Source organism: Chelonia mydas, chromosome 4 (assembly GCF_015237465.2).
Source record: "Chelonia mydas isolate rCheMyd1 chromosome 4, rCheMyd1.pri.v2, whole genome shotgun sequence".
NCBI classification, from domain to species: domain Eukaryota; kingdom Metazoa; phylum Chordata; order Testudines; family Cheloniidae; genus Chelonia; species Chelonia mydas.
In genome coordinates, this window is record NC_057852.1 from 56,219,342 (window position 1) to 56,232,792 (window position 13,451).

The 13,451-nt window shown below is 35.7% G+C and overlaps 1 protein-coding gene across 4 annotated transcripts in view; it reads right to left on the reverse strand.

Moving 5' to 3' along the window:
- Positions 1–13,451, reverse strand: part of TTC29 (tetratricopeptide repeat domain 29) — a 214,823-nt gene that overhangs the window by 100,864 nt on the left and 100,508 nt on the right. For all 4 annotated transcript variants that reach the window (XM_037897363.2, XM_043545782.1, XM_043545784.1 and 1 more), the window contains 2 exons: positions 13,110–13,322; positions 9,265–9,350 (listed from right to left, as the gene is read on the reverse strand). In XM_037897363.2, the coding sequence (XP_037753291.1) occupies positions 9,265–9,350; positions 13,110–13,322 (299 nt within the window). The remainder of the gene's footprint in view (positions 1–9,264; positions 9,351–13,109; positions 13,323–13,451) is intronic.

Sequence of the window (13,451 nt, forward strand, 5' to 3'; positions counted from 1 at the left end):
TCATCTATCAGTTTTTAACACTGATTGGTCAAGTGTCTACATGCCTACAGACCTACCTGAGTAAGGGCGAAGCAAAATCTGAGTATGGGTTTCATGATGTGGCTCCTGCTGCATAATTACATGGACTAAATTGCAAAGTGGGAGAAGTCAAATGGCAAACAAAGATTATTTATAATGTACTTATTATGGTAGAGCCCACAGGCCCCGGTAAGGATTAAGGCCCCATTCCTCTACACACTGTACAAACAAGTATGAAGATACAGTTCCTTCCCCCAAGGAACTTGCAATCTAACACTCAAATCCTGAAAACATTTATGCATGTGAGTAACATAAAGCATGTGAGTAGACACATTGAAACCATGTGTTTCAAGCTATTAATGTGCATATGTGCTTGCAGGATTAATGTCTCGGAAAGAAGAATATTCCACAAATCTCTTGCTGACACACATAATGTATATTACATAATGTATATTTTATATAATGTAATGTATATATATAATGTAAGGTAATGTATATATTTTGGCAGAATGGATTCAAATTGATAGGTAGTAATTACAAGTAATTTAGCACCAAAACTTATTTCAAGGGGTAACATAAATCTCCCACTGACTTCAGTGGAGCCAAGATTTCACCTCATATGCTTAGCATTTTGCTGCATCGGGGCCTTAATGACAAAAAACATTTATTAGGTGATTAAATAAAGGTTAATTGTGGTCACTTTTCCCCGCTAATATTTTGTTGTTGATACTCCTTCTTATGCTTCTTTCTTCATCAGTACTACGATTCCTTGTCATGCTTTCCTATGCTGTAATCAGCACTAACAGTAACTCTTAATTCTGACTCTATTTCTGCAATGGATGTATCAGTTCAGAAGCAATGCATATAATCTCCCTTACTGAACCTCATGTAAGGTCTGACTCAATACAAAAATATTCCAACCTGTTCCCTTAGTGCAGAAGCCTATACATGCCTCAAAAAATCCCAGACATTCTAGTACAGTATTTTTGTACAATTTGAAATCTTCATTGCATGTGCCATTACTATAGCAAAGGTTTTTGTAACTCTAATTTAGAACTGGAATGTAATGTTTTCAAAACCAGCCAGTTGGACATATTTCTTCAAAATAAAACACGGTATAACCATCTGGAGAGAAGAAGCTTCATCTGTTATCCTTTAACACTGATATAAGAGGAAAAAACAATTTATGTATCCTTTCCATTCTGACAGATGTGACAATGGCTACAAACACTATGCCTGCCAAGAGCTTTTATCAAGTATGTTATAACAACTAGTAATAAGTGTAAATAATAAATGGCTACGATCTTGTGGGAAACAGTGGCAATACTAAACAATTTTTGGTGCTTGCTGATGGGGGTCTGCTAGTCTTGGAATTCCCTGGCTTCCCAGTAGACTTTTGGCCTGACAATAAACAACAGTTTAATACTTTATCTAATCCCAGCCAGGAGGTGAGTTCAACAGCAAGCTTTTGCAGATGTTCACATCCAATAATTTATCCATAATTGATGAAACAGGGAGGTCAGATGTAATGGTTGCTACTATTCCAGCAACAAATAAACGGTTATTGACAAAACAAGCCAGTGTGGCGCTGAGTGCTGAGCAGTGACAAGCATGAGACAGAGGTAGTGATAAGAATACAGCCCTTCATCTTGAGAATGGCTGAATATGATGTGTGGCGTAAGGGCCACATAAGCAGATGGAGGTGACTTGTAAAGGAAAAATGAGATTCCTCAAGTACATACAAAGCGAAGTCAGGCAGAAGCAGAGAAGGAAACAGTGAGAGGGGGTGGACAAAACTGGGGACTTGGGTAAGTACAAATGCATGAACTGTTCAGAAATGCCTTTGTAGAGCAACACTGTGATCCAGATGTCTGAATTGCTTTTATCACATAGCTGTGTCAACACTAATATACCTGGCTGTCAAATTGCTGTAGCCTCCTAAGACCCTAATATCATAGTGTATGCATGTGCATGCTTCAGTGCCCATAACTTCTTGCCACTGAGTTTCTATCAATATTCTGCTTAACGGTTATTTATATCTTTATTTCTATCCATAAAAATGTGTTTATATAATAAAAATCTTCCTAAATAAAACAAACAAACAAATCAAAAAATAGAAAGCTGCATTGTATAGACAGAAAAAAAAATGGGAGATAAGCTAGGGAAATATTTTATAAAATTTAAAATGCAATTTAAAGAATGTAATTTCTCTGTGCAGATATGGAAGTTAAAGGCAAAGTTCTAATTCAATAGGAAACCTTGCATTTTTGTAAGTCTTAACCTATGTAAGAAATATAGCAAATGGATTAATAGACTATATTTTTATTGACTGAATAAAACTTGAGTCATTTACATGCAAATAAACAGTTTAAATCAATTCTGAGCATCCATTTCAATGCTAAAAGATAATATTTTTACAATGTTCACTGTGTAATGTTCTACTATGAAAAACAGTAGAATGAAATGGTGGCTATTATTGCTGTATGTAGTCATAAAAAGATTTCAGAAAGAAATATTTTAAATATTAATATTACTAAAATCACTTAAAGCACTAAGGATGTTAAATCGATTTATTTAGATGTACAATTTACTTCACACTTTGCTACCAATTCTTTTGATCAGCTCTAAAATAATATAAAAGCTGAAAGTAAAACAGCAAAACAAACTGCGGCTAGCAATGCCACAGCAAGCTCTAGGTTTTATAGTATAAATTGGCATATTGCAATGTTCTAGCTTTTCAAGTTATTCATCTGTCTGTCAAACGACAAATGTTTAAATTCTTTAAGTCTAGACAATAGATCTCCCCCCTCACTCTTATATAACTGTTATGATTCCAATCCAGCAAAAACTTTAAGCATGTGCTTAATTTTAAATACATGAGTAATCCCACTGAAGTCAATGGAACTACTCACATGCTGAAATTTAAGACCATGCCTAAGTAAATGAATTGCTGGATTGGGGCCTGATTTATAACAATTTAAGAAACTAATCATTATAACAGTTTGTTCATATTCAATTATAATATTCTTTTAAAATGCCTGCTCTTTTCACGTTAACTATATGCGCTATGGAAAATGTTTGAAATCAAACTAAAAAGCCTCTTCAGAATTTAACGATATTTGTATTTCATTAAGAAACTGAACTTTGCCTTATTTTCATGAAAATCCACATACTGTTTTGAAGTTTTTACACAAAAAGGTCAATTTCAGTTAAAGTAAGGTGGATTTGCAACAAAAATGTACAAATTCATAGGGTTTGTATGATTTTGGTACAAATCCTCCATTTCTCAAAACATGTAAAAAGCTTTTGTGAGTATCTAATCACCTGAGAAATGAACTGTACAATTTTTCACAAAAACATTTCCAGATCTTCCACAACCCTACATACCAGAGTTCTTACATTTCTGTTTTTTAATAAAAAGATTAAGCACTAAATAACCCATAATGTATACTCACTGTTATATGGTTTTGTGTTTAATTTTACTTTTTTATCCTATGAGAATGACACAGATTGAAACAGTGTCTGGAAATGGAAGGGTGGTCATTTTTAAATGGCTGCACCAGAGAACAGTTTCACCATAATTGGCAGAAAATGTCCTTTAATATACCTATTTTGACCCATGGAAGGAAACAATTCAGGTTTCAAAAGCCTCAAATGGGACAAAAGGCCCTAACTGTGGCTTTAAACTGCTACAAGTCTGTGTAAGGGGCATGGTATAAGGGGCACACAGAATTTGGTTCCTGGCTCCCACCTTGCTACTAGGGGATGGGGAAAATGTAATCTGCACCAGCCTTATACTTAGCAATGATTACATCTTCTGCTGCACCAACTCAGCTGCACTGGCTGACATATAGGGTTTGTCTTCTCTACAAATAAAAGGAAAGTTCTTAACATGGGTTAGCTAAACCGTGTTAGGTAACTTGGGTTGAAATAGCGGTGAAGACATGGCATGGGAATAAGAGGGCTCCATATACTTTCTCACTCCCTTGCATGTCAGAATAGCTGGTGTTATGATTGTGCCTTCAATGATCAAACACTTCAGACAGTTTGAAATTACAGCTACGTGAGCCTTCTGCAAAGAAACTGAAAACCAAGTAAAACTCTGCTAGCTTCATGTTCGAACATGAAAACTAAACCAGCTACATTTTGTGCAAATTATTTAGATTGCAGAGAATCTTTCACTGATTCTCAGGAACAAATTTTTATTATTTATTATTTTCATTTTGGTAGCATGAAGGAACCCAGCCATGGTCCTTTACTGTCTTTGCATAGCCATTAATTCTTAGTGTGCATGTTTTGTATTTTCATAATAAAACTAGACAATCAAAAATCTTGTGTACAATAACTATGTGAAGTCTAAGCAATCATATGCAATGCATAAAGGTAAATGAATCTTGATGGTTTCAATTTGAGTTTCGCCTTTGGAACTCTAGATTTGGAAACTTAAAGCAAAATTGCACAGATGTGACATTCACAAATAACAAAGCCAGCAAGTTTCACACAACATTATCTGATACAGAGAAATACTCAAAGTTAGTCTTTTAGACTTCCTGACACCGGTTCACAATGCCAATTCCCCTACTGCCTGTGACACAAATTCCCCAACAACGGATACTGATGGTCATGTAAACATGTTTATGCCGAAAGGTTGATTTATTTTAGATTAATCTATCAGGATAGGTAGCCAAGACTATAGCTCATCATCTTTTTAGTTTTCTGGGGAAGGAGGAGGTGGGGAAATGGGGGCTTAAGTGATAAAAACTGAGAACTAAAAGAGACATGAGTCTCCTACTCTTGAGAAGCAACCCCGAGACAAAAAAGTCAGGCTATTGACTGTAAGAAGGGATGTTTACAAATGCTATTATTTTCTGCTGAATCAAAGCTTTCCAAAAGCATGATAATCTTCTGATCTAGTAATATGCTTTCAGTATATTCTATTTTTCCATGGCATATGATTTTTATGTTAATTCTAATTTTCTTTAACTGAATCACTTTTAAGGGGGTTTCCCCTCAGAGTATATATTTGGGGCATGTTACCCAAGAGAAATCCAGTCCATTAGTAATGGAGCTATTCTGACACCATTAACTGAGCAAACAGGAAAGCATTTTAACCACAGAGCCCAAAGGAAAACGACTGATTTGCTCCAAGACAAACAAGGCATCACTAAGATGCAAAATTTGGGTGTCACATAGGTGAGCACTGAAGGGAAAAAATGTCATGACATTTTTGAGAAAGGGCACTCTATTCAGTTCCACTCCATGCTACCTCAATCCTCTATTCCCATCCCTCTTCAGGGATCCCTGTAATGAGAAACTTCTTAGAGATGAAGATGCTTCTCTAAAACAAAGCCATCAACAAAATCCCTCATGGTACCGGGAAATGCCTAGCACCATACAAATCCAAATTAAAAAGTTATATCTTCTTTCCATATGAAGCTGAACAAATTAACTGAATGTTCAGGTTTTATGTGGTGACGCTGGCAACAATCATCCCTTTCCTGAAGTTGTAGGACTGGTTCAAGACTCTCAGCCTGAGAGATTCATAATTACACATTTCACTCAGGGTAACACAGAGAAGTTTTTTTGTGGGCAATGATCACTACCAATACAAGTGCCCCCGTCTCCTTTTGCTACGGATCTGCAAATCTTCATCAAATGCCTGGTAATGGCGGCACACCTCATAATTGTGTAAACCTTGAAAACTTATCAATATTTGGACAACTCTCTCATCAACCCCTGATTTGCACAAAGAATTCTGACCTATATGTACTGTGCTCCCTGAGTTCACATCAATCAGAAGTGCTCCTTCACTCAGATGCAAAGTTCCCCTCCCCACCCCAAAAAAACCAGACAGACTCCAGAGGAGGAACACTACTGCTTTCCCTTAAAGAATTTCCGATATTCAAAAACAATCAGAATGCAGAGTCTAGGTATGATCAGATCTTATCTAATGTTTCTAGCCATAAAATCTACATTCAGTTTAAAAAACCATATCTAATATGCAATATACTTTTAAAAAACCATGTCAAATATGCAATACTTTGCCATATACAAGATTTCTAATTATATGAAAATATTTGTAACAAATATTTGGTCAGCAATACAATTTTGGAGAGAAGCATCTATAGCAAAACTTACTGTCAAGTTAGTCTAGACAGCAACCAGCTAACCTTTTCATGGCAAAATCCACAGTAGACTTTTATATTTCAGACATTTATACTTTTTTCCAAACATGGCAAAAGCAATTAGATACAATAATAAAGCGGACCTTGCCTGACACCCAAAAATACCACAAAGATGTTAAATGGAGTTAAGTCTCAATCTTGCGAAGACTTACACACGTATTTAACTCTAGACACTTGAATAGTCCCACTGAACTCAGGCCTGGTTTACATGTAAGACAGCTTACGTCAACCTAACTCTGTTAGTATCTAAATACACTAAAATATTCTTCCACCTATGTATCTCTCCCACTACACCGACTTAATAACTCCACCTCTGCCAGAGGTACAGCACTTAGGTAATGTAGTTAGGTCGACGCAGTGTCAGTATAGTCACTGCGTTGCTTACATTGACTGTTGCTGACTTTCAGAAGCCATCTCACAATGCCCCATAGTGACAGTTAAATCGCTGCATGCGCTCCTGGTGAGGACACACCGCCGACAAAAGGAGCGTAGTGTGGACATGCAAAAGCAATTTAATTACTATAGTGGCTGTACATCAAGGTAACTTAGGTAAACTTAATTTTATAGTGTAGCCTTGCCCCCAGTCTTTGCAAAACTGAGGTTACATGTATCAAATAAATAATTTATCAACAATTAGTCACGTTATATACTACATGCTTAGCAATATATTCTATTCTATATACTACATGCTTAGCAATAAAAATTATATTCACTGAAAATATTCCATTCTCTAGAGAAGAGGCTATATTTTTGATATAACAGACTGTAGCTTAATAATTTCAACCTTTTAATTACTGTGTCAGATAATGAATATTTTGAACATAAGCTTCTCCACTTTGTTAGAAGAGATAATGAAAGAGAAACAAGTTTATATGCATACTGGTGTGTGTGCATGTTGGGGGGGAGGAAGTGACACACTAAATAGCAAAAGGAACCAAATGGCAACAATTTGAGGAAATGGTATTTGTAACAGCTGCTCCTTTTAGATTCTTCCCAGAAGAAGACTGCCTGAGGTGGGCCACAGCACAAAAGGATAAAGAAGATGAAAACTCTGATGCAAAGCAGGAAAATAACTGCTGAGACCCCTGAGTCTACACTCAAATAGTCCCAAGCTGAGTGGCAAGACCTCTTTAGCATGCTACAGAAGCTGGTGATGAACTACACATTACCATGAAGCAAACTGGCTCCTAGCAGTATTGTTTGTATGTTATGTTTAATGATAACCAGTAGTCCTCTGGGAACAGGATGCAATGATTTCATCTCTGTAAGCATCTGAGCTCCCCTTGGATACAGAGACCATTAAATTGAGAACAGAAGGGTAAATTTTAGGCAATGATTTCTAATTGGAGAGTAAAGAAAACTTGTGCTCAGTGGCACTGAAACCATTGATATTTTACTGTTGTATATATTGATCACAGTTGAGGATGAAAAGAATGCATGAAATAAAATACTACCTATTTCTTTTCTCATTCTCATAATGTGGTACTTTTTTTTTAAGTGAAAACTAACCTATTTTTCTAAATGAAAGTCTTCTCAGTTTAAGTAAAGAGAGTTGATCTCGCAATTTTATACAACATTCGTAAGTTAAACTCTATTTAATATGTTTATTTTAATTAGCACACAAGTGATGAAAATATTAATAACCTACAGCGTAAGTGAGGATACTTAAACTATTTTATGATCCACCCTAGTGAATCCCATTTACATTCTCTACTGTATAGGGAGCGTTTCATATTTAACAAAAAAGGCAAATTTGTTTTCTACCATCTGTCAGTTGTTTTTATCTGTTGATTAAACATTATTATAAAACACACACTAATATATAAAGCTGAGCATCTTAACTGAAAGAACAAATCAAGTGTCCATGCCAAATTCTTTATCTCTATTACCGGTCTTTCTGCTCCTCATTCCCATAGGTTCTCAAACACCTGTTAATGCAGCAGCAAGAAGGAAAGAAAACTTGGAGTGTTTGTGGTCAAAAACTTGTGGACATGCAGAAAGATTTCAGCACAAGAAATTTTAGTCTAATCTATTATTCCAGAACCCTGGAAAAGGCCAAAAAATCCGTATTTCTCCTTTGCCATTGCAACCACTAAATCTCACTCTGTAAAGTATTCTGGATCATAAACTTCACAACCCAGAACCTCTGACTATGAGGATTTATCAGCCTATTCAGACTGATCATCTGCAGCATCAGGGTTGACTTATCTGAACATCAGAAACCACATGTTTAGAACAGGACAAATAACATAACACCCTCTTTTCCACAGTTCAGTCAATCTGCATGGAAGAAAATCCAAGAAGCATTGAAGAATCATGAAAAAGATAATAGAAAGTTTCTGGAACATCAAATTATTAATGCCTCCTTTGAAGAGGGAAATCCATCATCAACTATAAGCATACAGTAAACCAGCTGATACTGAAGAAATCATTGCTCAACTCAACCAACTTCAACTATTATCCAGTTTCCAAGGTTCAATTTTTGAGCAAGTTAATAAAAGAAACTAGTGAAGAGTCCTCTCCATGAAATATGTCTGCTGCTAGAACACTGGATCCCTCCAAACTGAGTTTAAGGCTTGGGCACTCACAGAGATGGCACTGGTTGTTTTGATGAATACCCTTTTGTTTGTCCACGGACAAGGACAAAATACATCCATACTCATACTACTGTATCTCCCCATAACATTGTTACAGTTGATCATAGAATGCTGCCATATTTCCCTAGAGATACAGCAGTGATTGGCAGAAGCATACTGGGTTGTCACTGATCTTCCTCTAAAATTGATCCAAGATGCAGAGATGGACTACTGGTCCTGTCCTTCCAGAATTCTCACATGTAGAACTCTTTCCCATTCTATTCACCATCTATTCCCAGCAGATATTTCATACAGGCTATTGTAGTAAAATCATAAAATAAATGTTAAACAGTAATAAAAACTTTCATCACTAAAAATAGCAGATCAAAATCTACCTTTATTTAAAGCCACTTAATAATAAAGACAAGGTAATTGCTTCTGGACAAATTATAAAATGCATGTTAAGAAATGTTAAGTAAACTCACTATTATTGCTGTCTGTTCTTCTCCAGCAGAGTGATAGGCTAGCCCTAAGCAATAGGCAGATTCTCCTTCCATCTTCTTATCACCTCCTAAAGGGGAGGAGTTGGGTTATAATTACTCTTAGTTTTAAACAAATTACACTACTACTGACAGCTCTTGAAAATAACGCACATGTCATTTTTAATAACATATTACATTTTTCCTTATAGCTTGTCATTTATCACTTTCCAAACATTGATGTTTTCCATGTTTATCTAGCGCACTTATACTCAATTAAAAAAAAGCCACAAACATAGGAAGTGCAAATGTTTTCATGAGACAGAGCACACAGTTTGTCATGCTATAAGGTTCTCTATTATGAATTGTTTCACAGCACTGCCACCGCTTCTCCAAAGACAGTCATGAAACACCTTACATTTAGAGGGTCAGTACAATATCTCCATACAGTTATTTAGCTACATATAAACAGAAACTTGGTGCAGCAGAAAGAAGCCAGGAAATCAGTTACAGCTCCCTGATTCTCAGAATAGGTTTCCACACCAGCATAGGCTAGAGCAGCCTGAAAGCTGCTGTAATTTATACTAGCTGGCAATGGTTCCAGGAAACGCTACACAAATGGTGGACAACTGAAGTACAGCATATTCTGGATGTGGCTCTTCCTTATTCCAGAGACGAGGGGTGGCAACTGAGTTAGATAAGCTAATTTGGCCCCACCGAGAGCTCCCAAAAGCAAAGGGAATTCTCAGCTGGCCAAAATGGACTGCTTTCTTGGCTCTTTGCACTGCTCCAGCAAAAGAAAACCTGGTTTGTATATTTAATATTCTAATTAATATAAAATAATTTATTTACATCATTTTTTCAAAATTCACCAACCCAGAGTTTGGGTATATATACAAAAATTGATTAGTAAAGCAAACAAATTGGAATCCATGTCGAAAATATAAAACCTTCTTTCATCATGCAATACTGCCCATTCAACACATGAAAAGCCTAGAAAATGAGCTTTGAAATGGGTCCTGAAGGTCAACAAATTCCCAGCTTCTGCACCAGTATAAACAGCTACGCATGAAAAAGGAAGGTTATTTACCTCTCATGTTCTCCTAATATATTGTCTCTACAGATCCACACTCATGGAAGTTTGCGTTTAGGCTCCAAGTGTCCTGAAATCTTTGAAAGTCACAATTGCTGAGCCCATTAGGACACCCCCCTACCTACAGAATTGAACACACTTGGTAAAATTATAAAAGCAGGCAATCCCAAACCCTTCTGTTCTTTTTCCTAAGATTCCACGGGGGCAGGGAAGGAGGTTGAGCAAATATGGCTCTATAGAGGAAATACACTCAAAACCTTTCTTTTTCCTTCAAGAACTGTCTCTGTAGAGCCTGAATCTTGAGAGACTGTTTATCAATTTCTGGTCCAGATTCAGCAAAAGCACATAACCACAGGCTTAAGCCCGGTGGAATGGATTGAATGCTGAAGAGAGATGGATTTAAGCACTAGCTTAAACTTAATCATGTACTTAAATATTTTGCTGATTCAGGGCTTCTTTGAGGGAGAGAGCAGGCTTTTGAACAGAGATTGAAGGACTGCCCATCTGAAATGAGCATCTGATCTCGTTTAAATATCTACAGAATAATGGTGAGTAAAGGCGTAACTTGCAGAACTCCCACAAGTTTCAAAGACACATGTCTCAGCAAGCTGTAATAGCTGTCTAGCTCATGTAATAAGAGTTCTAAAGCCATCTGGTAGTGAATAATGGATTTTCAATTTTCTGGCATTCTGAAAAATTTGGGAAAAAAAGGTGTTTTGGGTCAGCCCATAAAAGAAATTTTTTCAAAATTTCAGCAAATTGATATATTGAAAAAAGTTTGTTTTCAAGCATTTGGAGCATTTTTTAAATTTCTAAATTAAACAAAATTAAAGGAAATTTCAAACCAAAAAGTTGGTTTGGTTTCTTTAACTGGAACAATTTGGTGAAATCAACAAATTTGTGAAATGGTTAGGAACTGCCAAATCTGCATTTTTTTCCAAAATAAGTTTTGGTCAAAAATATTTGACCAGCTCTAAATTGGGATAGCTGCCTGGTGGTGTCAATGCAGAGTCAGATCTACTTTGATAATCTCTTAACAATTCTCTTGAATATGTAAACAAATAATAAGAAGCATGACATAAGAAAGGTTTCATTTTGTGGTAGAATATACGCTTATTTGCAACAGTTATTGCTTTAAATGGTCTTGGAACTCACACTATTGAGTCACATGCTCCCAGGAGTGGGGTTCTAAAGAAGCAACTCTCAGAAGAGAACTATTAGCTTCTGTGTTGAAAAAGAAGTAGGACAGATTGCCTAAGGGCCAAATCCAAAGGAAGAAGGAACCATCCAATCAACATTCAGACAAATGCACTCAAAAAAGACATGTTCAAAAGGACTGTTATGGAATTAATGGAAACCTCAGACCCAGGGTGTAGTAAATTTTAAAAAAAACATTTTGCTTTAATCTCAAAAAATTACAGTGTCGGAATGCAATATAGATTTTTAAGCTGGTATTTTTACGTATTCAACTTTTTAACAGTATAAAGAAATTTTAACATTAGATCTTTAGAAACAATATGACTAAAGAAAACAAACAGAAATAATTCAATATTGTTTTAAATAATGAATAGCACAGTTAATGCTTAATTCTATACATTTTATACTGTTCTGTATATTTCACAGAACAAACTTTATTTTATTTCACTGTAACAAACTTTATTTTACAAGACTAAACACATAAGGAGAATGGGTTGTTTTTTTGTTTGTAGCTTGTTTCTTGTGACTCTGGCTGTAGCTTACTCCTTAGGAACTGACTGATTGATCAATACTTGTATATATTTTCTTAACATTTAGATTAAAATTTCTCTACTGATAAATTTCAAATTACTAGTGTGTATTAACCATAATTCTTATGCAAAAACTATTAAAGATGCCACAAAGTTAGCATAACAATGCTAACTGAATGAAGGTGATTATATAATATCTTCCATTCTAATTCTGGGAAACACATACAATCATTTTTTTCCCCCTTCAGAACACAGAAAACTGTAGATGTTGGAATCTAATGGCATCTTCCAGCAAATAAGCATTATTAAGATAACCCCAAAACCAGAAAAATAATCTGTACTTTCTTAAAATCAACTGTGATGGTTGACTCTCCCTTTTCTACTCCCTCTCATACGTAATAATGCCCCATGAATAAGCAGCTGATTTGTAGCTGTTCAGCATCTGACATCATATATTCAAATGCCATCCTCATTCAAATTTCCATCAGCTTTTGGATCCTTACTACGGATAGTCAAAACACTAAGACTGTCATGTTAGCTGTCATATACAGCATTTCCTGAACTTTAAATTTTAAAACTATTTTCAGTATTTCAGGTATACTGGAAAGGCTGCAGAAGGAAAACAAATGGTCTTGTTTCTATAATTATTTATCAGTCATGTAGAATGAAACAGTAGTGATCTGCCTGATAACATTACTAAGGAAATGAAAAATCAACAGTGGCTAACCTACAAAAATCTCAACTTCTGTAAATGACCTTACTTCTGATTATGGGTTCATTGTTTTACAACACTATAGTCCCAGAAGACTGCATTTTTGGAGATAAAGCTTTCAAGAAACTAATGGATTCCTTGCTGTCAGCAAGAAGGCACTTCTGTTTTACAGTGAGATTTGGAAGTATATTAATGGCATTTGTCTTTGAATTTCATAGGAAATAATCATTCAAATCCTTGACAATTTTTACCTTACTCCTGGGAAAATCAGAGCCTGCACATTAAAGAAAAGAATGTGAGAGTGTTGTTTTCCACCCACCTTTTTTTGCCATTTCAAAAGCTTTTATTAGAGTTTTGATGGCCTGTTGGTGTTCTGTATTTTCTAGCATTTTGTCTGCTAGTAAAGTGTAAATTCTCCAGAGATGCTCAGAGGCCAGTGAGTTGTAAGTGTGGCCTGTCTCATCCTTCCACATCCGTCCCAGTGTCAATTGATGGAATGTTTCATAATGCTCAGCAGCTTTCATGAACTGACCTGAAAAACACAACTAATTCATAAATATAAGCAGTATACTTAACACAATATTCCAAAACATTTTGCATATTATCATTTTCTTACAAAAGAAATTGTTTCTAACTTCACTTCACAAAGGTTCCAATAATC